This window comes from Myotis myotis, unplaced genomic scaffold (genome assembly GCF_014108235.1).
Source record: "Myotis myotis isolate mMyoMyo1 unplaced genomic scaffold, mMyoMyo1.p scaffold_m19_p_8, whole genome shotgun sequence".
In the NCBI taxonomy this organism is placed as follows: Eukaryota; Metazoa; Chordata; class Mammalia; order Chiroptera; family Vespertilionidae; genus Myotis; species Myotis myotis.
In genome coordinates, this window is record NW_023416390.1 from 6964964 (window position 1) to 6988943 (window position 23980).

A 23980-nucleotide genomic window follows, 5' to 3' on the forward strand; every position below is an offset into this window, starting at 1 on the left:
GTGAAATTGAACGCAATGGTTTTAAACATCGGCCAGAAAAATGTGGGCTCGCCATTTCAACGCATAGAAATAGTGACATGGATGCCTAGATTGCCATTTTCGGCAAAAAGCTGTGCGATTCTGGTGTCAAAGATTAGACAGTCGCTACTCATAATGGCCGTTGCGATGCCCTCATGAATCGATCGGGGAGTGTCTTCCCAAGTCATCCGCCGCCTCTGGCCGTTCAGCTCGAGTCGGTAAGCAAACTTTTCCGCTTGCTTGCGCGTTCCCATCAGCTGGACGATCGCGAAGAACTGCTGGTGCCCGTCGCACTTCTCCTGCTTCTTCAGGACCAGCATGAAGTGGAAGCCGAAGCAGGACTGCATCATCACCCAGTCCACAGACCCGGGGAGGTTGATGTCGGTGGCGAGGAACACGATGTCCTCCCCCTGCAGGGTGGTGATGGACTTGTGGTGGTGCATCAGGTGGGGCAACACGGCATCCAGGGAGCCCTGCCACCGACAGGCCGCGCCGGGGCAGGGGCAGGCGTACAGCCGGAACGCACAGAGCTCTTCGTGGTCGGCCTTCTGGGTGTGCGGCAGAGTGATCTCACACCCCGAAATGGCGTGTTTGCAGGGGAACAGGACTGAGTTGGCCACCTTCTCCATGGCCAAGTTGCGGATGGTTCCCAAAGGGCCCCGACAGGTCGGACAGCAGGAGAGCTTGGGGCGACAGTTGCTGCAGACCAGGTGGCCGCTCTGACACTGCAGAGTGGGGGGGAGCGCGTAGTCAAAGCACACGGGACACTCAAAGAGACTGGCCAAGTCATTGTTGGCCGCGATGGCGCCCGGCAGGGTGGGCACCTTCTGGGAAGGGGTGCACTTGGAGGTCCCGGTGGGTAACGCGGTGGACGTCCGGCGGCTCATCTGCAGGAACGTGGCCCAGGTGTTCCACATCCTCAAGGTGTAAGTCTGGGGGAGTCGAGAGAGGACCCCAAAGTACCTGAGAAGCGAAGCCCGGGGAAACCGAGGCTTATCACCAAAGGCCCGAGCCTCCCGGCCCAGCCACAGGCGCAGCCTCCTCCCCAACGACATAAACAGGGGAGGAGGCTGCATTCTTGCCAGCGCACAATGCAGGCGCGGGCCGGGGCGGGTGGGAGAACGCGGGCACCCGGAACCGAGCGGCCCGCCCGAGCCGCGGGGCGGGGCTGCGGGAAACGGCAGGCGGCCCGCGCCCAGCTGAGCTCCGCCGCGGGAGCCGTGTACCGGGGTCCGCGCCCTCGCCCGTGGCTTCCTTTGTTTGTTTGTAATTAATCGGAATAATATATACTATATAGTATATCGGAATAATAGAAAATTTTGTAAGTTTATACCACATTTTTTAAAAATGTGTTTTTATTGATTTTTTTTACAGAGAGGAAGGAGAGGGATAGAGAGTTAGAAACATCCATGAGAGAGAAACATCGATCAGCTGCCTCCTGCACACCCCCTACTGGGGATGTGCCCGCAACCAAGGTACATGCCCTTGACCGGAATCGAACCCTGGACCCTTGAGTCCGCAGGCTGACACTCTATCCACTGAGCCAAACCGGCTAGGGTGCCATATGCATCTTAATCTTTTATATCATTCATTTTAAGTTGATGGTTAATTCAAAAACTGAGTTTTAATCAAAGCTGTTTTCAAACATTGTCATAATGTCACGTTGAAGAGTCATATCAATGGTACCAGCCGTTGCTTCTCTCCTCCTCCGCGCTTGCTCTCTCTCCCTTGCTAAATGACCGTCTTTGAGAAGCCCACGGCTACTGTTCTCTTGGGCTTCCAGTGACTGCTGATGTTCTTTCTGCTCGTCTCCAAGGCACTTGTTTGGCATCTTATTTGAAAAAGATTCTAGGGTGGAGCCAGGGTGCCTTTGATTTTCTTGAAATACTTTGGGTTCCTTTGTATTCTGTTCCAGATGTTTCTGTATTAGTTCCTGTGTTCGAGCTTTTACTTCCTTCTCTATTGCTGCTTTTCTAAACTGGTTGAAGAGCTCATCTGAGGATTTCCGTACACCTGAAGTTTTAACTGGTTCGCCCAAACTTTTCCAAGAGTCAGCATTCTTGATTTTTATATCCTTCTGCACAGAAACTCGACATTCAGACTCGACCACCATTGCGTCATCCCCAGACTGATGCATCACAGGTAGGCCATTCAAGTGATTTTCAGAACCACCTGAAAAAGGCAGGATTTGTAAAGGTGAAATGTTTTCCACACTCGGTTTATGTTCTAATTCTTGATGATTAATTGCTAACTGGTGGTGGTCTGGTGCGGTTCCACTTGAATGTGTAGTCTGATGAAAAAGGGCAGTAGTACTAGAGGTTGTATCTCGCATAGTAGATTGTATCTTTACTTTCTCTTTAGAAGGAGTTCCATTCTGTTTCACTTCAGTAAATTTAGGTAACATTTCTGATTCGGAATCACTGCTGTCTGAAGTAACTGAATCACCGCTACTACTTTCAGACTCTGACGAACTGCTGCTGCTGCTGTCACTCAATTGGGAATCAATTCCAACAACAGCCGTGGATGATGGCGTTTTCTCAGATTTTGTTTGGCGTTTCCTGGAATTTAACTGATTATTGACATCTAGTAATCGCTTTTCCAACTCCTGTGTTTTCTGTGCATAAGGTTCTCCATTTGACTTCGTTATTTTCTTACCACTAGGTTTTAGTGGTCTTTTTCTTAGACAGGCAGCAACATATTTTTCTAGCTCTCTCAGTGTTGTTGTTTTCAGTATTTTCATGTCTATCTCTATCTCCTCATGGCTGGAATTTCTCAGTGAAGGTTCTCTTGAATGTATTATATGAAGGACTTTTCCAAGTTTATCTACAGGGAGTTTGCTTATATTCAAACTTAACCGCCTTTTCTCATCATGGCTCATAGGTTCAGCATTATCTTCATCCTCAGATTTCAGAGCCAACTCTGATTGTTGCCTCTTCTTTGGATCATTGCTCTTAGATTTCTCCTTTAATTTCATTTGCTTAAACTTCTTTCTTGGATTTTCATCCGTGTTATTAACCTTTCCTTTTTTCTTTTCCCGTTTAGATTTGTCATTTTTTTTCTTTAGCTTATGGAGTGGTACTTGGGATAGAACCTGCAGGTGCTGATGAATAGCTTTAACCTGCTTCTGAAGCTTTGCAACACAGAGAACTTGGTCATCTTCAGAATCACCAGAAGAGTTATCTTCAGAGGAAGTTTCAGTACTGCTTTCTCTGCCAAGGGACTTTGCGGTATCTGTTTTGATATTATATACAGGCTTACTCTCAACAGGTTCCTCTGGGATCTTTGCAAAATGCATTTCAAACACATCCTGGAGCATTCTTGCCATTGTCACTACTTCATGATCTGGAGGATTGTATCTGTAGCAATTCATGAACATTAATCTCACATCTGCAGCAAATTCATATGCATCCTTATATTCTTGGTTGTCCATTTTTCTCTTGATAGTTCCAAGATCCATTGGATTTTCCACAATGTCATAGTAGTTATGGAGTCCCAATGCATTAACATCGACAGGATTATAAAAGGGCCATGCATATGAAAAGTGCTTCTTTGCAAACAGTTCTTTCAGAATCTCACTACAGTGCCTTAATGGTTCAGTTACTTTAACTTTATATTGTTGCTGAGAATTCGGCAAAACATTCTTCCGCCCACTTTCTTTTACGGGTGGCCTTTTGGCTGGGTCTTTTTCTGTAAGTGCTGGGGAAGGTTCACCACTTGCTTTAACGACTGAAGTTGTAGGAGTTGTTGTATCTCCTTTCCTCTTTACACCCTTTGTAACCTGGGCCACTGTTTGTGAGGTAGAGTTGGGTGGAGCACCTTGTGCCATATTTAAAGGAGAAGTAGATGATTCAGGAAATACAGAGGGACTCACTTGCGGCTTAAATACTTTTTCTGATCCTTTAGGAGACTGTTGTTCTTTAACAGAAGAAACTGCTACATTCTGTTGAGTGCCTTTCTTGATTCTTTCCTCACCACCCACAACTTGCTCTTCTTTTGGCATCTGTAATAATTTCTGTTTAAATAAATTCTCTAGAGCTTTTACCATAAGAACAATGTCATCTCCAGGCTTGTTGTATAAATAACAATTTGAGAACATTGTTCTGAAGTCTTCTATGCATTCTGAAGCCTCCACATAATACTTATTTTCCAAGCGCTTCTTAATTGTACTTAAATCCATTGGGTTTTTGATAATGGTGTAATAATCGGGCAACTCTAGTTTCACGGCATCCACAGGCTGCTGAAAAGGCCAGGAAAAACTATGCTTCCATAAAGCCTTCAAGACAACTTTTTGTAGATACTGCAGCTGATTTGTCAATCTCCCATTTTTCTTAGTATTTATATATTCTGGTGGTGGAGGGTTAATAATAGCTATTTGTCTTCTTGGCAGAGACATTCTTAATTGCTTCAAATTCTGATATTCTAATGTCTACAAATACATGTCCTTTTTCTATACAAGTACTAGAAGTTGTTTTGTTATGTATGCCTTAGTTTTGGATGATTTAGGTTATTTCAATCTTTCACAGTATTTCTGTTTTTCTAAGACACAAATTGACGTCTTAGCAGGAAAAGTCTGTAAGTTTGTCTTCTAAGAAGGATCTTGTCTGATCGTCCCCTGGAGCTTGCACAGGATAATATGCTGCAGGCAGCCGTTCTCCACCAACCGTCACCACCAGCTCTCACCTCGATGGTGGCTGTTCTTGGGCCAGTTGTTGGGGTCCAACCCCAGCAGGTCCAGGGGTTCCCAAAGGTGTGGATGGAGTCGGCGAAGAAGAAATGATACGGAGACAGCGTTCAGTTGATCAGCAGCCTAGCCAGGTTCTCCAGTCAAGTTCTCCAGCCAGGTTCTGTCTGTCTTCTCCTGTTACATCTGTATTTATACCAGTTGATTTTAATCCTATCCATTCTATTCCAAAGGTTAGGGCGTCTGTTATCTCCATTCCAAGGCTACAACTCTATTGTTCTGTTAAGCTACAAGGGAGTAATTGAAGGAGATTATCCTAAGTAAAGATTATGTAGCTTAAGGGTGATTGTTCCTAGTTAAAGTGATTGATTACCCGCCTGGCACTTAGTTAAGGGGTTTTACTGATTCCCTTCCTTAGTCCTGTTAATCCCTAACTCCAGGGAAAAATACCCACCTGGGGAAACAACCTTTCTCAGGGAGGTGGTCCTGTTTAAAACACATATGCCATATACGCCAGGTCCCTTGAAACATAAGCTGTGCAGATGTTTCTTCCCTGCAGTGACTGTGTCAAGCAGCAAGGGTGGACTGGCTTCCGGCAAATTTTCATACCAAGTAATTTTCAAATATGTTGAAAATATATGTATAAAATTTTATATAGAGACTAATTTGTTCAACTATGAATATACATCCCCACGCTTCCCTACTGCTTCGACTTTGCTTGGCCTGGAATGAAATCTCCTGCATCTCCGTGATGGTTGATGGAGTCCCAGACTCGGAAATGTTCAGTGGCCGGACAAAAAGGACTGCAAGAAATTCTTTCCCCAAAGTGCTCCATCAGATATCCTTTCGTATTTCTTTAGGCTAAATTGGAGTCACATGTTTATTCTTTAAAAAAGAACAAACACACCCTGATTTTGGAGGAAGGAAGGGAGTGGGGGAGAGAGAGAGAGAGAGAGAGAGAGAGAGAGAGAGAGAGAGAGAAACATCAATTTATTGTTCCACTTATTTATGCATTTGATGGTTGATTCTTGTATTATATATGCCCTGACTGGGGTTTGGACCCACATCTTTGGTATATGAGGACGACACTCTAACCAATTGAGCTATCTTGCCAGGGACATGTTTATTCTTTAATTGAATATTGGTTTACACCAGCAATTTTCAATCGGTGTGCCATGGCAAGAATTTGTAAAACTTGAAATACCTGACTATTTTCCCTTAGATTGTTGTCAAATAAAAAATGACAATAACCAATACAACAATAGCCGCCCCATATGAATGACTCAAAATTATACCTATATTTTTGGCAGATCAGCAAAAATTGTGTATATTGGTGTGCTGCAGAATTTAGTAGTTTATGTGCGCCATGAGGTGGAAAAGGTTGAAAATCACTGGCTTAGACCAATAGGGATTTATAATTCAGCTGGAGATGGGTATACCTATCCCAGGCCCTACAGGGAAAAATGGATATTGAGCAAGATCAAAGGGGAAGGATAGCAAGCAGGCAACCAACAAGGGCTGCTTCAATACCTAAGACATTTTGCTTTGTAGTATAGTAGTCTACCGCTCCCCCTTTCCCATTACTTTTTATTTTTTGAGGAAAGTACCTTATACTTCTTATTCATGTTTCTCAGCACCTGCTCAGTGCCTTACTACACATAATGGGCATTCACTATTTTATTTGGATTTAAAAATTCCCCCAAAGAATTTCATATTGATAGATATTTTTTATTGATTTCAGAGAGAGGAAGGGAGAGGGAGAGAGAGATAAAAACATCAATGATGAGGCCTGGCTGGTATAGCTCAGTGGTTCAGCTTCAACCTATGAATCAGGAGGTCAGGCCACATGCCCAGGTTGCAGGGCGTGTAGGAGGCAGCCAGTCAATGATTCTCTTTCATCATTGATGTTTCTCTCTCTCTTTCCTTCTCTCCCTTCATCTCTAAAATCAATAAAAATATATTTTAAAAATCACACACAAAAACCTCAAGGATGAGAGAGAATTATTGGGTTGCCTCCCATACTCCCCCCACTGGGGAATTGATCCAAAAATCCTGGCATATGCCCTGACCGGAATTGAACCGGGAATTGAACCATGACCTTCTGGTTCATGGGTCAACGCTTGACCACTGAACCACACTGGCTAGGCTGAATAGATATTTTTGAAATTCCTTATGATACTATGGATTTATAAAATATTTTTTTCTAAAACTCTAAGAGACTTCCAGGAATATTTACTTTTATATTTACTTTCATACTCTAAGAGGTAGAGAGAGAGAAGTGCTCTGAACTATTTTCATTAAAAAAAGAAACTTTTAGCCCTGACCAGGTAGCTCAGTTGGTTAGAGCATCGTCGCAAAACACCAAGGCTGTGGGTTCCATCTCTGATTAGGGCACATGCAAGAATCAACCAAGTGGGTGCATCAGTAAACCCTGGGTGCGCGAGGGTTTACTGAAATGGTCGCCATTGTGCAAGCTGGGTCAGCCCAAGTGGAACAATAAATTGATGTTCCTTTCTCTCCCTCTCCCTCCATCTAAAATCAATTAATCTTTTTTTAATAAAAAAGGAAACTTTTATTTGATAGCATGTTCAAAGTCTTCTGGTCAAGAGGCAAGATAATCTAGATTTTCTAGTCCCAGCCCAGAGTTATTTTAAATTTTCTATATTGCCTTTGAGAAGACTACTTCTCCTTTAACCAAAATATATCAGTTTTTACATTATTACATGTAACTTATTATTGATCATACTCTGTTTTTCTTTTTCTTCTTCGCCCTCCAAATTAACCTTGGTTATAGAAAGATTTTTGTTTAAAGGTCATAATCTGCAGACACAGAGGAAGTAAAATGTGAAGGTTATGAGCTAGAAATATTTCAACCCTAAAGAACAAGGTTTTTCCTCTGAACAAGGCCAGAGTCGACATCATATGCAACTTTATTGGACTTTTCAACGAGATGAATGTGTACTTTGTTCCTGAATTAAAAACCTACTTATTCCTTTTTTCTCTTGTTCTTTTTTTTTTTTTTTGGAAGCTCTAAAGAAGTCAATTAATGGTCTTCTCTTGTTCTTATCAGATGCGCTGAGACAGTATAACAAATATGGACGTAAGAAAATATTAAGGTGAGCCCCTCAAACATAGGTACCTGATATTTACTGCTCAGGGGCACAGAACATGACCAATTTTAATTGAATTCTTGGAGATGGGTTGTCCACAGACTGAGAGACCTACTTAGGACTCTGCTCTCACACCCACCCCATGTCTCTTTGGGAGACAACATACTTTGGATTCTCACTTGTCTTAGATTCTCACTGTATCTCCTAAGAGAACTGGTGATTTGCACATGTCCCATTGCTAGACACTGAGCAATTTCTGATTACGGACTGGGTCTTTGCATACTCCTGCTTTGGTGCTGAACACATAGTGGGGATTGATTAATAAATATTTGTTGAATGAATAAACCTCTTGTATCTAAAAGATGGTGATGAAATTAAGAATTAAGTCTTTGCTCTTGAAAAGTTACCAGTCTATACATCTTCAATGAAACAGGAATCTTACTTAAGGCAAAAAAACTTCCTACTGTTAAAACACTCAGAGCCAAAGTTCCAAGTATCTGACAGTTACTCAGTTTTGCACACACTCAGTTTAACCAACCTCTCCTCCAGCCCTCACACCTTTGGGTGATGTCTGTGACATGGTTCTCTCTGCATTCTCAATGTACCTTTTCGTGTATTTGATGGGGTAGCTGATGTTTTCTCTTGGAAGTCACCCTACTGTATGCACTCTTCACCCACTGTCTCCTCATTAGGTATCTATCCTAAGGCCTCTCCCATCCCAGATCAAAGATTTAAAGTTTCTAAGCAGGGAACAAAAAAAAAGTTTGCCGCCTTGGCCGGTTTGGCTCAGTGGATAGGGCGTTGGCCTGAGACCTGAAGGGTCCTGGGTTCGATTCCCGTCAGGGGCACGTACCCGAGTTGTGGGCTCGACCCCCCAGTGGGGGACTTGCAGGAGGCGGCCGATCCATGATTCTCTCTCATCATGGATGTTTCTATCTCTCTCTCCGTCTTCCTTCTTCTCTGAAATCAATAAAAAAAAATTATATATATATTTAATATATTTTATTTATTTTTTACAGAGAGGAAGGGAGAGGGATAAAGAACTAGAAACATCAATGAGAGAGAAACATCGATCAGCTGCCTCCTGCTCACCTCCCACTGGGGATGTGCCCGCAACCAAGGTACATGCCCTTGACTGGAATCGAACCTGGGACCCTTGAGTCCACAGGCTGACTCTCTATCCACTGAGCCAAACCGGCTAGGGCAGAAATCAATAAAAATATATTAAAAAAAAAAAAAGTTTGGAGAAAACCAAGATGGCGGCACAGGTAAACACCGGAGATTGCTGCCTCGCACAACCACTTCAAAAATACAACTAAAAGACGGAATGGACATCACCCAGAACCACAGGAAGGCTGGCTGAGGGGAAATTCTACAACTAGAAGGAAAGAGAAAAGCATACCGAGACTCAGAGGAGGCGCGGTGCTGAAGTAAAATACAAAGGTGCGGAGTTACGTGCCAAGCAGGCTGGCGGCTGAGGGTGCAGCTGTCTGTTTCAATTGGGAGGGAGTCTCAGGCTCTGGGCTCCAGTTCCGGGCAAGTCTCTGGGGACCAAGACTCAAACGGGAGAAGTGGGACTGTCTGGCATCAGTCGGAACTCAAGGGCAGCTTTCTCTCTGAGGTTTGCAGTGGTTGCTGGGACTCTGAGAGGCAGAGCCTCTGGGCCGGGACTGAGAGCCACCATAACTGCTCGCTTGGCCCGCCCTGTTGATCCCCTGAAACCCGCCCTGCCCAAGCCTTGCACAGAGGCATTTTCGGGATAGCCTCAGGCAAAGGCTAGAATAGCACCTCCCTAGAGGACAGAAGATCTCCCACTGCAGACACAGCCAATTCTCACAGCCAGTTGGCCGGGAGGTCAAATCTCCCCCAGTATTACCCACAACAATCAAGGCTTAACTACAACAAGACTGCACACAAAGACCACAAGGGGTTGCACCAAAAAAGCATAAAAAATGCGGAGACAAAGAAACAGGACACAAAAGACAGAAATGCAGGATATAGAGTTCAAAACCACACTTTTAAGGCCTCTCAAGAACTGTCTAGAAGCCGCCGATAAATTTAGTAAGGCCCTCGAAAAGACTGGTGAGACCGCCGATAAATATAGTGAGATCTTCAAGAAATCTAATGAGACCCTCAATGTTGTGATAAAGGACCAACTAGAAATTAAGCATACACTGACTGAAATAAAGAATATTATACAGACTCCCAACAGCAGACCAGAGGAGCGCAAGAATCAAGTCAAAGATTTGAAATGCGAAGAAGCAAAAAACACCCAACCAGAAAAGCAAAATGAAAAAAGAATCCGAAAATAAGAAGATAGTGTAAGGAGCCTTTGGGACAGCTTCAAGCGTACCAACATCAGAATTATAGGGGTGCCAGAAGATGAGAGAAAGCAAGATATTGAAAACCTATTTGAAGAAATAATGACAGAAAAATTCCCCTACATGGTGAAAGAAATAGACTTACAAGTCCAGGAAGCGCAGAGAACCCCAAACAAAAGGAATCCAAAGAGGACCACACCAAGACACATCATCATTAAAATGCCAAGAGCAAAAGACAAAGAGAGAATATTAAAAGCAGCAAGAGAAAGAAACTCAGTTGTCTACAAGGGAGTACCCATATGACTGTCAGCGGATTTCTCAACAGAAACTTTGCAGGCCCTAAGGGAGTGACAAGAAATGTTCAAAGTGATGAATGCCAAGAACCTACAACCAAGATTACTTTATCCAGCAAAGCTATCATTCAGAATTGAAGGTCAGATAAAGAGCTTCACAGATAAGGAAAAGCTAAAGGAGTTCATCACCACCAAACCAGGATTATATGAAATGCTGAAAGGTATCCTTTAAGAAGAGGAAGAAGAAGAAAAAGGTAAAGATACAAATTATGAACAACAAATATGCATTTATCAACAAGTGAATCTAAAAATCAAGTGAATAAATAATCTGATGAACAGAATGAACTGGTGATTATAATAGAATCAGGGACATAGAAAGGGAATGGACTGACTATTCTTGGGGGGGAAAGGGGTGTGGGAGATGTGGGAAGAGACTGGACAAAAATTGTGCACCTATGGATGAGGACAGTGGGTGGGGAGTGAGGATGGAGGGTGGGGTGGGAACTTGGAGGAGGGGAGTTATGTGGGGGAAAAAAGAGGAACAAATGTAATAATCTGAACAATAAAGATTTAATTAAAAAAAAAAGTTTGCCAAAACAGCCATGATTTCATGACTAAAGAGAACACTTAAAACTTGCAACAAAGAAAATCTGAAATCCTGTGTGATGTACAACTCCCACCAGGAGGCATTCAGGTGCTCCTCCGGCTTTCTGACTTGCAACACGATTTCATTTTGTCCGCCTAACGCCCCCTACCAGGTGTCCACTGGGTCTCAGATCACTGGCATCTGGGGCCTTGACGCAAACCAACTTGTTATTGAAAAAGTCCTTGGGCCCTTGAGTCCTTTGGCTCAGTGGACAGAGCGTCAGCCTCAGACTGGGGGGTCCCAGGTTCCATTCTGGTCAAGGGCATGTACCTTGGTTGCGGGCACATCCCCAGTGGGGGGTGTGCAGGAGGCAGCTGACCGATGTTTCTAACTCTATCCCTCCCCCTTCCTCTCTGTAAAAAAATCAATAAAAAGCATTTTTTTTTTTAAAGAAAAAGTCCTTGGCTCTGAAGTCGGCGGATGGTGGAGCCATCCTTTACACTCTCGGCCCCGGTCTAGTCTGATCTGAGATTGGGCCGATGTCATGCGGGGTCTTTGGAGTTCCTGTAACGGAGTGTCTGTCCGTTTTCCCCTTTGCATGCCTGGGACGGTGGCTTTCGGGACGGAGTTATGCTTGCGCAAGGTCTACCGAGACGGTCGCCATGGTGCAAGCTCGGTCCGACTAATGTCACGAACGTAAGGCCGAGGAGATCCTCCCCACCGCTGTGGGCCCCGCCGCCGGGCCTCTCCCTCCCTCCCTCCCTCGCCGCCGGGCAGCCGCCGGCTGTTCCTTCTTCCCACCCCCTCCCGCCGCCGGGCAGCCGTCGGCTGTTCCTTTTTCACCCCCTCCCGCCGCCGGCCGGCCCTTCCGGGCCTCCTCCCCGCCCTCCCGCCCTGCCCCGCGCGGACGCGCTGTTCCGCCAGGCGCCGCCCCTCCCCGGCTCCCGTCCTCCGGGCGCCGCTCGGCCCCGCCCCGCGCAGGCAGCGTCCCCACATCCGGGTACCGACTCCAGCCGCCCAGACTCTGGCACTATGGTCATGGCGGAGGGGACGGCAGTGCTGAGGCGGAACCGGCCGGGCACCAAGGCGCAGGTACCATCTCGGCACCTTCCCTGCGGGGGCTCTCGGCGCCGAGCAGCGCCGCCGCGGGAGGTCGGCGGCCCCGGGAGGAGGCTGGGCCGGGCGCGGGCGGGGGCACGGTGCCGGCCTGCTCTTCCGGAGCCGCAGCCCCTGGTCTGGCTGAGCCGCGGCGGTCCGCGAGGCCGCGGAGCCCCTTAGGGGTGGGCGGAGCGGCGGGTGGGGGTCGCCGAGGCCGGGGGCTGGGACCTGTCAGGAGCTTCCGCTGGTGCTTGCCTCGCCCCTGAACCCCAGTTGACCTGCGTCGGAGGGCGCCGCCGGCCAGGAAACACCGCTGGGCTTTCGGGGAGGGTTTTGGGGGGGGTGGGGGGGGTCGGGATGCCAGGGAGAGAGGGCGTGGGAACGCAGCCTATCTGTCCTGGCGATTGGGTCCCACCTGGCATCTAGGACCCACCTGGCATCTAGGTCCCACCTGGCATCTAGGTCCCACCTGGCATCTAGGTCCTACCTGGCATCTAGGTCCCACCTGGCATCTAGGTCCTACCTGGCGACTGGGTCCTACCTACCTGGCATCTAGGTCCCACCTGGCATCTAGGACCCACCTGGCATCTAGGTCCCACCTGGCGACTAGGTCCCACCTGGCGTCTAGGACCCACCTGGCGTCTAGGTCCCACCTGGCATCTAGGTCCCACCTGGCATCTAGGTCCCACCTGGCATCTAGGTCCCACCTGGCGACTGGGTCCCACCTGACATCTAGGTCCCACCTGGCATCTAGGTCCCACCTGGCGACTGGGTCCCACCTGACATCTAGGTCCCACCTGGCGACTGGGTCCTACCTGGCATCTAGAACCCACCTGGCATATAGGTCCCACCTGGCGTCTGGGTCCCACCTGGCATCAGGGTCCCACCTGGCATCTGGGTCCCACCTGGCGTCTAGGTCCCACCTGGCGACTGGGTCCCACCTGGCGACTAGGTCCTACATGGTGACTAGGACCCACCTGGCGTGTGACACACCTGCCCGGCTTGCCCCATCAGCTGGTGTAGCCGGATCTGGGTGGCGGTCCTTGACTGCGCCTCCTCCTGCTGTTTGCCTTTGGCTACTTCTCTCTGCAGCTGTTCTCTGGTCCGGCAAGTGCTCATCCTCGGCTGCGACTGGTTGGAGGGCATTCCCTGTGAATTTCCTTGTTGTTATGTGGGCGGCACAGGGAATGAACTGGTGTTCGCTTTCAGGAGGGCAGTCGTTGGGTGAGTTGGCGCTTATTTAGGTATTGGTTCTTGGGATTTGCAGAAGAGGGATGCCTCACGTTCTTTAAAAAATCAAATAGGCCTTTAGACTCAGTCTGACGAACCTGCCAGCTGAATGGCTTGCTCTTGAGTAGATGCTCTAAACTTAGAAGAGGTGTGTTAAAATGTAGTTTTAAAGGAAGAGTGGTGCGAGTGGGCAAAAGACACACAACAAAACAAAACAGAAAACCATAGAGCTGTGACCGTATGCCGGAGAGTGGCTTTTCATATCTTGCACAGAATTTTGGAAAGGGGGTCCTTTCGAAGGAATCTTTGAGATCCAGACACCTTCCCAGATGCATGTTACAGATAAGAAAACCGAGGCCCTGAGATTCAGCCCCGAGAATCCTCTGCATTTGCTCAAGGTCCCATAGTTTTGCATTCTTAGTTCACTGGTGACTTTTTCTCCGTAAACAAGTTGCTTCTAGGATTGACTTTTAGAGAATTTGGTTTGGAAGTCCTTACTAGAGTCACTTTTAGCTGTCAGTTGCTCTGGCAGTTTTGTTGTCATGCTACTGGACATTTTTATTGAGGCTTTTTACCCTTTCCAGACTTTCTTTACCTGCAAATACTCTCTTAGATATCTTTACTTCTTATTCTGTGGAAACATTGTTGTTGTTTTTTTCTTTTATTAAGTGATCACCTTTTATATTTTATATTAAAAAAAAGTGAACTCACATTCTGGTAATTGTCATCCATTTTTATTTACTCAAAAGTTATGAAGTTTGAAAGAAAATAATATATTGTAAATTAATATTGTAATACATCTGTCTGCTATGAGTAAGTCACATATAAGAAAGCTCCTTTGCTTTTTCCACGTTGTCATAGATCAAGGTTGTTAAATAAAATGTGGCAGAAAAGATTAGGGTTAAAAAAAAAAAAAAAAAGACTGCTTACACAGCATGCTGCCCTGTCACACTAATTTCCTTCAGTGAAATGAGTCTATTCCAAGATGACTTATTTAGAGCTATCATAGAGTAGTGGAGTGTCTTCCTACTTTTTTTAAGATTGGTTAGATTGGGAATTGGCACATAGTTGGTTTTCAATAAGTGTTTATTGACGGAATTAGATGAGAACATTCATTAACCCGGATTTTTGGTTCCTCCTTTCAGTCTTTAAAGTATATCACAGGTGTGATGAGGCAGAATATTTATTACCAATTAACTTTTTTTTTACATCTTTTCTGTATATTACTATGTGTTTTCTAACATTTTAACACATTGCGTACCGCATAGAAATCTCTAAGACATACGCCAGGGACCACACGTTTTGGGCAAACTGCACGTTATTTAAATCCTCATAATGCACTTTAGGTGTTGTTTTTCAATAATTATAACATTTTTATTTACAAAAACAAACAATTAAAGTTCCTAGTACTTTTTTAACGTATGGTACTGCGTAAAACATTTTTCTCTATGAAGAGGGATCAAACAAAATTTACGTATCTAGATTCGCTCCTTTTTTCATGGGCATGAAAAACGAGAACACTCGTGAGCGGTACGAAATGTGTTAATAACAAATATTATATTGGCTGTTCTATTTTTGATGGAGCTCATATTTTGTTTAGATATTTAGAACATCATTAGAATTGGAATAATAGTTTATAATGTCTTTCTAAAAGAAAATAACACTTGTGCTACTACTAACACTAGCTGTTCTCTAGGTAAAAACTGATCAGTTTTATGGTTCCCTGAGATTTTTTTATTTTTATTTTTTTATTAATCCTCATCTAAGGATATTTTTCCATTGATTCTTAGAGAGAGTGGTAGGAAGGGGGAGAGACAGAGAGAGAGAATCATCAATGTGGAGAGAGGCATCTGTTGGTTGGGGCCAAGAATGGAGCCTGCAACTGAGCTACAAGCCAAGCTGGCAAATCTTCAGGTGCCTGGAGACTTTTAAGTGTAACTTTTTGAGAAGATACTTAACCACAATAAACAAAAAAGTAGTACTTATCTCCTCAAGTGATACATGAAAGGTTTATGGGAGCCCTATTGAAGGATTTGTGGTTGAAAAAAAGTAACTTGTAGTTCAATTAAATAAAATCTTGGTGTTCACTTAAAAACATTGAGTAAAATTACTTTAACTTATTTATGGAGTAGAGGCCTGGTGCATGAAATTTGTGCACTTGGGGGGGGGCGCATCCCTCAGCTCGGCCTGTGCCCTCTCACAGTCTGGGAGCCCCGCGATCGATGGCCCCAAAGAGGTAGTCCCCGTCCACCCAGCCAGGGCTCCGCGATGGTGGCCCTGCCCACCTGCCGCAGCCCACTGGTTGGCGGCCTGGGCCTCCCTCTGCAGGGTGGTCATGGGGAGATGGCTGGGCCCCTGACCAATTGCATTGCACCCACCTTGGCTGGCCTGGTGCCAGTGGGTGTCATAGTGTGGTCGTCCAGATGGTCGTTCTGCTGTTTGGTAGCTTGGTCGATTTGCATATTACGCTTTTATTATTATAGACTAGAGACCCGGTGCACGAAAGTCGTGTGGTGGTATGGTTCCTAGGCCTATCCTGTGATTAGGGCCATCTTCCCCTGCTGCCAGCAGCCGGCCCTGCCCCCCGCCGCCACCCACCCTGGTTCCCAGTTTGCCATTGGGCAATCGGAACCTGACGGCCAGGGGGCGAGGGACCGAGAGGTTGGCCGGTCCCGCCCGCTTGTGACCCTGTTCCCACTGTGGGTCGCCCTCTGTGTGTGGGGCGACTGGCGGGGCGCGGGCCTTGACCTGGCGCTGCCTGCATCCCCCACCACCCACCCCCGGTTTCCCATTCACCATCTGGTGATCGGAACCTGCCAGCCAGGGGGAAGGACCAAGAGGTCGGCCATTCCCACCTGCTCGCCTGCCCCACCCCTGCCACAGGTCACCCTCTGTGTGTAGAGCGACCGGTGGGGTGGGGGTCTTGGCCTGGCGTCGCCCACATCCCCCGCCACCCACCCCCGGGTCCCCATTTGCCATTGTGCGATTGGAGCCTGCGGGCGAGGGGTAGGGGCCAAGAGGTAGTCACTGCACCTCATAGTGACTGCTCGAGCGGTCATTCTGGTCGTTCTGCCGTTATGGTCGCTGGGCTTTTATTATATAGGATAACCACAATGCTTACAATATGAGCGCTTTTCCGCTCCTCTAGTATAACTTTGGATTTTATTAAGAATTGAAGTTAATCATAATGGTATTGCATCTTGTATTTTAACCATGAATTTTTTTATAGGATTTCTATAATTGGCCTGATGAATCCTTTGATGAAATGGACAGTACACTAGCTGTGCAGCAGGTAATAACAATAGTTTCTTTTGCAACACCAATAAACTAAGCAGTTGACCTTCCTTGAGATAGTTAAGTATTCCTATGTCTTTTAGCACAAACCAGAATCCGTGGAATTAATGGATGGCCATTTAAAACTTTTGTCAACCTTCATTTTGTTTTAAGATGGCATATTAAACTATAATCAAACTTAAATATATTTTAATATCTTAAAATATGTTAATCTGTACTATATTAGTGTACCAAATTTGATTTTACAGTGAACTTAATTCAAAATTAATTGAATACTAAATTAGAATAACATTAAATAGAAGTAGCATATTGATTTGGTGACTGAACTCTTGCGAACATGTACCTAAGCTTTACTTTTTTTTAACCATTTTTTAAAATCCTCACCCAAGGACATGTTTATTGATTTTAGAGAGAGAAGTGGAGGGCGGGGGAGAAACATTGATTGTCATTGGGCAATTGGAACCTGACGGCCAGGGGGCGAGGGACCAAGAGGGTTGGCCAGTCCCGCCCGCTTGTGACCCTCTTCCCACTGTGGGTCGCCCTCTGTGTGTGGTTGCCTCCTATATGTGCCCCTACTGGGAATCGAACCCTCAACCTTTTGGTGTACGGGATAACACTCCAACCAACTGAGCCACACCAGCCAGGGCAGGACATTCTTTTTTATTTTATTTATTTATTTGTTTTGGGGCGGCAGGATGTTATTAAATATTCTTATTGAGAATCACATTTTGTACTAGTTGGGTTTAAAAAAAACTACACACACCAGCTGGTCATTTTTTCAAAATGAATAAAATCTGAAATCTGGGGAAAAAATAATTTCCATAGCTAATTATTAAAAAACTAGAGGCTGGGTGCATGAATTTGTGCACGGGTGAGGTCCGACTGGCCCACCCCCGATTGGGGTGGGGGGGCCAATCAGGGGCGGGGCCAGCCGGGGGAAGTTCCGCGGGAGGTTGGCCGGCAGGCCCTACCCCCTGGTTGAACTACCGGTCGAGGGGACAATTTGCATATTAGCTTTTTATTATATAGGATCACACTTAAGGATTAATAAAAGGATGCCTGAAATTGTGTGTACTAGTAAATTGGACGAGGCATTGGTTAACTAACATTTTTAAAGAGAAAATGTGCAATAACAATAGGCTGTTTGGCTTTGTCTGATGGCCAGATAATAAAAGTAGATAGCTATTTGGATTTATTGTTATTTGAAGATCTTAAGGAATAAAATAGAAATACAGTTGAGTTCTTTGAGCTTTAAAAACAATTCATAATCATAAAAATCTTTAAAATGGATTTAGTATATTAGGTATTTAGCATAGGAAATGGAAGAGCATTCATGAATGGTTTTGTGCATTGCCTTTTTGTATGTGAGTATGACGTTATCTTTTAAAAAATATTTTAAAAGTTTTCTTCAAAGAGGGAGAGAGAGCGATAGAAACATCAGTGATGAGAGTGAATCATTGATTGGTTGCCTCCTGCACACCCCCTGCAAGGGATCAAACCTGCAACCTGGGCATGTGTCTTGACCGGGAATTGAACCTGATTTCTTGGATCATGGGTTGACGCTCAGCCACTGAGCCACACCAGCCAGGCTCTGGTAGTTTAATTATGTGCCTGGGTATGAATTTCTTTGGGTTTTCTTTCTCTTTTTTAAATATGTTTTTAATTAATTTCAGAGAGAGGAAGGGAGAGGGAGTTAGAAACATCAATGAAGAGAGATAATTATTGATGGGCTGCCTTCTGCACGCCCCCTACTGGAGATCGAACCTGCAACCCAGGCATGTGCCCTGACTGGGAATCGAACCGAGATGTGGTTCATAGGTCAATGCTCAACCACTGAGCCATGCTGTTTGGACTCTTTGGGTTTTCCTGTTTGGCATTCACTCTGCTTTTTTTTTTTTTTTTTTTTTTAATATATTATATTGATTTTTTTACAGAGAGAGCAAGGGAGAGGGATAGAGAGTTAGAAACATCTATGAGAGAGAAACATTGACCAGCTGCCTCCTGCACACCCCCTACTGGGGATGTGCCCGCAACCAAGGTACATGCCCTTGACTGGAATCGAACCTGGGACCCTTGAGTCCGCAGGCTGATGCTCTATCCACTGAGCCAAACCGGTTAGGGCCACTCTGCTTTTTTTATTGTGATAAAAAAATATATAAAATTTACCACTTTTTCCCATTTTAAGCGTACAGTTTTGTGGTGTTAAGTACATTTACATTTTTATGCTGCCATTACCACCTCCATCTATCTTGAGAATTCTTCATCTTCTCCAGCTGAAACTCTGTACCCATTAAACAATCACTTCCCATAAGCCTATTCACCTTGAATTTGTAGGTTTATGTCTTTTCCCAACTTGGAAACTTTTTAGCCGTTATTTATTCAGATATTTTTTTTAGCACCACATTCTTTTTCTTTTTGTGGGATGATGGTGACATGTCTCTTAAATCTTTTGTTATTGTCGGACAAGTTCCTGAGGCTCTGTTTATTATTGTTTTTATTCCTTTTAATTTCTGTTGTTCAGATTGGATAATATCTATCTATCTACAAGTTTATTGATTCTTTACTGTGTTATCTCCATTCTGCTATTGAGTCCAGTGAGTGTTTTACTTTGGTGGTTGTGTTTTCCAGTTCTAAAATTTCCATTTGGCACCCAGTTGGTGTTGCTCAGTGGTTGAGCGTCGAACTGTGAACCAGTTTGATTCCCTGTCGGGGCATATGCCTGGTTGCAAGCTCAGTCCCCAGTATGGGGCATGCAGGAGGCGGCCAATCAATGATTCTCTCTCATCATTGATATTTCTCTCTCTCTTTCCCTCTCCCTTCTTCTCTGAAATAAATAAAAATATATTTTAAAAAAAGAATAAAAATCACTATAGCAATAGAAAATTTAAAAAAAATTCCATTTGGCTCTTTTTATCTTTCTTTATTGATACTTTTGTTTCGAGTGTTTGTAATTTTACATTCAAGCAATTTTTAAGTAGCTGCTCTAAAATCTTTGTCAGGTAATTTCCAATATCTGTGCCATCTTGTCATTGGTGTCTAGTGCTTGTTTTTCCCCATGAGAAATGAGATTTTCATGTATTTTTGTATGCCAAGTAATTCTGGATTATATCCTGGACATTTTGAATATTATGTTTATACTCTGGTCTTATTTAACCCAATGGAGAATGTGATATTTTTGTTATAGCAGGCATTTGACTTTGTTAGATACAGGTTGCAAGTTCCAACTGAACTGAGGTTCCAATGTTAGTTTAGTTTTCAAAACCTTTTGCATCTGTTGTGTGTGTGTGCGCACCAATCTGTTGTCAGCCTAGTCCAGTGATGGTGAACCTATGACATGCGTGTCAGAGGTGACATGCGAACTCATTTTTTTGGTTGCTTTTTCTTTGTTAAGTGGCATTTAAATATATAAAATAAATATCAAAAATATAAGTCTTTGTTTTACTATGGTTGCAAATATCAAAAAATTTCTATATGTGACATGGCACCAGAGTTAAGTTAGGGTTTTTCAAAATGCTGACAAGCCGAGCTCAAAAGGTTCGCCATCACTGGCGTGGTCAGCAAACTTCGGCTCGCGAGCCACATGCGGCTTTTTGGCCCCTTGAGAGTGGCTCTTCCTAAGCCTTGAGTACCCTAATTAAGTTAATAACAATGTGCCTACCTATATAGTTTAAGTTTAAAAAATTTGGCTCTCAAAAGAAATTTCAATTGTTGTACTGTTGATGTTTGGCTCTGTTGACTAATGAGTTTGCCGACCACTGGTAGGTAGAGGTATATCCATTAGCTGAGTTCTCAAAGTCTGTCAGATATTAATTAGCATAAGATCCATGCATGCACTTGTGTACAGATTAGGATTGCACCCAGGAGTTCATAACCAGCTTTATGGGATTATTTACTTTAAAAAAATGTTTTCATTGATTTGAGAGAGAGAGAGAGAGAGAGAGAGAGAGAGAGAGAGAGAGAGAGAGAAAGAGAAAAAGAGAGAAAGAAAACCATGCCTCTTGCATACCCCCTACTGGGGATCGAGCCCCAAACCTGGGTATGTGCCCTCACTGGGAATTGAAACATGACCTCCTGGTTCATAGGTCAATGCTCAACCACTGAGCCATGCTGGCCAGGCAAGAGCAGTTTTTATATATTAAAAAATTACATATGTTTAATATAAGATTTACCATGTAGTATAATATTTTAGTTAACTATAAGAACCTCTTTGTTTATAGTATATTCAACAGAACATAAGAGCAGATTGTTCCAATATTGACAAAATTCTTGAACCACCTGAAGGCCAAGATGAAGGTGTATGGAAGTATGAACATTTAAGGTAAGTCCTTGTGATATATCAAAATAGTAATAGTACTTATTAGTAAAAAATAATCTTTAGTATTAATTATGAATTATAAATAAAATCATTATTAACTGCAGATCAAAAAGCAAATTCTAAAGTTTTTATATTTTCAGTGTTATAAAGTTTTCAACTTTGATATTTACTGATTATTTTTTACATTTATGGATTTGGGCCTTATGTTTTTACAGTTTTCCTTAATCACATCTGTTAACCACAAATGCATTATTTCCATTTACCTACTCATGAATAGCTATCTCTCTCTAGAGCAGTGGTTCTCAACCTTCCTAATGCCGCGACCCTTTAATACAGTCCCTCATGTTGTGGTGACCCCCAACCATAAAATTATTTTCGTTGCTACTTCCTAACTGTAATTTTGCTACTGTTATAAATCGTAATGTAAATATCTGATATGCAAGATGTATTTTCATTGTTACACATTGAACATAATTAAAGCATAGTGATTAATCACAAAAACAATATGTAATTATATATGTGTTTTCCGATGGTCTTAGGCAACCCCTGTGAAAGCGACCCACAGGTTGAGAACCGCTGCTGTAGAGGATCATGTCAAGTTCCTGGTATAGGCTTGGTATCTGATGAGTTACCTATTAACTACTGTGAGCTTTCAGTCTTCCCTTTGGAAAATATAGATTAATTGTAATCCTGCAATAAGGAATTTTGGAGCTTTTCATAATATCCTTTGAATGAGAAAATTGATGATGAGTGAAGGACTAGTTAACTAGAGTTAACTTTAGAAGCAGCTATATCCTGAAGTTACTAGATGGTTTCTTGAATTTATCAACTTTCTAATATAAATGGGAGTTGGGATGAGTTGATAGTTTAAATATGGAGAATGCAGAATGGATAATATGTTCATCGGGGTTTGTTACTTTTGAGTTTATTTTAAAATAATAAATGTAGTATGGCTTTTCCCCAGTTAATTAGACCACATTTTCTGTGATGAGTGCCTCAATTTGTAGATAAGGAACTTTTTAAAATTGATGTTGCAGGCATGTTGTCTAGATTTTGCAAAGACATAATGTCTTTTTTTTTTTTAATATGTTTTTATTGCCCAGCTGGCATGTCTCAGTGGTTGAGGTCACAGTTCGGTTCCCAGTCAGGGCACATGCCTGGATTGAGAGCTTGATCCCCAGGAGGGGGTGTGCAGGAGGCAGCGGATCAATGATTCTCTCTTATCACTGATGTTTCTATCTCTCTCTCCCTCTCTCTTCTTTCTTATGCACACCCCCCACTGGGGATCGAGCCCGCAACCCAGGCATGTGGCTTGATCGGGAATCAACCCTGACCTCCTTGTTTATAGGTAGACAATCAACCACTGAGCCACACCAGTTGGACTATATATTTTTTTAATTGTTGACAGTATTACAGATGTTTCCTACTTCCTCTTCTCTTTGTCCCCCTCCACCCAGCCCCTTGCATTTATTTTTTAAAAATATTTTTATTGACTTTTAGAGAGAGAAGGAGGGAGAGGGAGAGAGTGAGAAACAACCATGTGAGTGTAACATCGATTGGCTGCCTCCTGCATGCCCCCTATTGAGTGTGTGCTCTGACCAGGCATGGAACTGGCAGCTCTTCCTCCATGGGACTGGGACAACTCCAACCAACTGAGTTACACTGCCAGGACTTAGATCTGTGTTTTCAGGACTATAGTGTTCTTATTGGTTTGATGGGGAAACACAGGAGTAAGTAATTTGATAGAATTTTTAGAGGGAACATTTAGTATTTCATTTAGTTATGAAGTAAGTTATCTTTGTGTCATGGCAATATTTTTTGAGCACTTAACAATGTTCCAAGAATTGTTCTAGGCTTGTAATTCTCAATTTGGGAATTTTAGAAGGAAAAGATGTCATGAAAAAAATCCCCATGATCTGTTAAGTGACAAAATAGCAAGTTACAAAATTGTGTATATGATCCCAGTGTATTTAAAATCATTATACATAAAATCAAATTTGCTATAAACAGTAATTATCTTTTCAGAAGAGGTGGTGGGATTATGGAAGACGTTCTTCTATGTTATAATTGAAGGTTTTACAAAGACATGTTTGTAGTCATAACAAAACTTGTAAAATATGTAGGAGTATAAAAAGTGTAGTCTTTTTTGTATATCTGTTTGTATATGGATATAGAAACGCATATAATTTTACACATAACTGGAATCTTACTGTGAGTATAAACATATCCTTTGTATATCCTTTGCCAACATTTTATTACTCTTCAGTTGCTAATTATTTAGAATGTTAAAAAAAGTTTTTTATGTATATGGTTTCTGTGAACATCTTTGTACATATATCTGCATATAATTCTGATTATTTAATTAGAATTGGTTCTTAGGAGAATGACTTAATAAAAAAAAAAATACACTTTCTAAGTGTTCTGGTAAATTTTTCTAAAATACTTCTCAGTAAAATCGTATCAATTTCCAGTGTTAAGAGTGATCAAGTTCTTGAACTCTGATATTGAACTTTTTTATGATCATTTGTTTTGAATTTTGTTTATTAACCTGTATGTCTTTGTAGGAAATGTGCCATTTAAATTCATGTGGTGTTGATAATGTTGATGAGGGAGGATGGATGGTATTGGTAGGGTTCTGTATTTTAAATTAATATTCTAAATATAATGTGGAAAATACATAAGACTTTTCATTTATATATTTGAATTTTTAGGCAATTCTGTCTTGAGCTCAATGGACTTGCTGTCAAACTTCAGGTAATATTTTCAAGTTAAAGTTATAATAGAAGTTCTCATTTTTCCCCCTAGTTTTATAACTTAATGTGCTTATAAGACTTATGTAAAATTTCTAATTAGAATTGTACATGGAAATGTAGTAACCCAAATGATAAACTTTTTAATTGCTTTACATATTAAGAAATGTAACATTTTAACAGAGCGAATGCCATCCAGACACATGTACTCAGATGACAGCAACTGAGCAGTGGATTTTTCTTTGTGCAGCTCATAAAACTCCAAAAGAGGTGAGAATTTATAA

At 43.2% G+C, this 23980-nt stretch overlaps 3 protein-coding genes across 4 annotated transcripts in view; 1 reads left to right on the plus strand and 2 right to left on the minus strand.

The window, feature by feature from the left end:
* Positions 1 to 13182, minus strand: LOC118661359 (E3 ubiquitin-protein ligase SIAH1-like). The gene is made up of 2 exons (XM_036319350.1): positions 13085 to 13182; positions 1 to 981 (listed from the first exon to the last, which is right to left on the minus strand). The coding sequence occupies exon 2, from the start codon at positions 933 to 935 to the stop codon at positions 57 to 59; it is 879 nt and encodes a 292-aa protein (XP_036175243.1). The 5' UTR covers positions 936 to 981; positions 13085 to 13182; the 3' UTR covers positions 1 to 56.
* On the minus strand, positions 1546 to 4426 carry LOC118661355 (bromodomain testis-specific protein-like). Its single transcript, XM_036319344.1, has one exon. It carries the CDS (start codon positions 4409 to 4411, stop codon positions 1643 to 1645), a length of 2769 nt encoding a protein of 922 aa, XP_036175237.1. The 5' UTR covers positions 4412 to 4426; the 3' UTR covers positions 1546 to 1642.
* Positions 11949 to 23980, plus strand: part of MOB4 (MOB family member 4, phocein) — a 20161-nt gene continuing 8129 nt past the window's right edge. The window contains exons 1-5 of one of the 2 annotated variants that reach the window (XM_036319351.1): positions 11949 to 12101; positions 16567 to 16629; positions 20849 to 20949; positions 23658 to 23700; positions 23880 to 23966. In XM_036319351.1, the coding sequence (XP_036175244.1) occupies positions 12042 to 12101; positions 16567 to 16629; positions 20849 to 20949; positions 23658 to 23700; positions 23880 to 23966 (354 nt within the window). In that variant the 5' untranslated portion in view covers positions 11949 to 12041. Of the gene's footprint in view, positions 12102 to 13205; positions 13332 to 16566; positions 16630 to 20848; positions 20950 to 23657; positions 23701 to 23879; positions 23967 to 23980 lie in introns of those variants that run through there. The other variant, XM_036319352.1, reaches the window with a different exon arrangement.

Coding starts and splice junctions, on each gene's coding strand:
- LOC118661359 (XM_036319350.1), bottom strand. CDS start 935: ATGTGGAACACCTGGGCCACGTTCCTGCAGATGAGCCGCCGGACGTCC.
- LOC118661355 (XM_036319344.1), bottom strand. CDS start 4,411: ATGTCTCTGCCAAGAAGACAAATAGCTATTATTAACCCTCCACCACCA.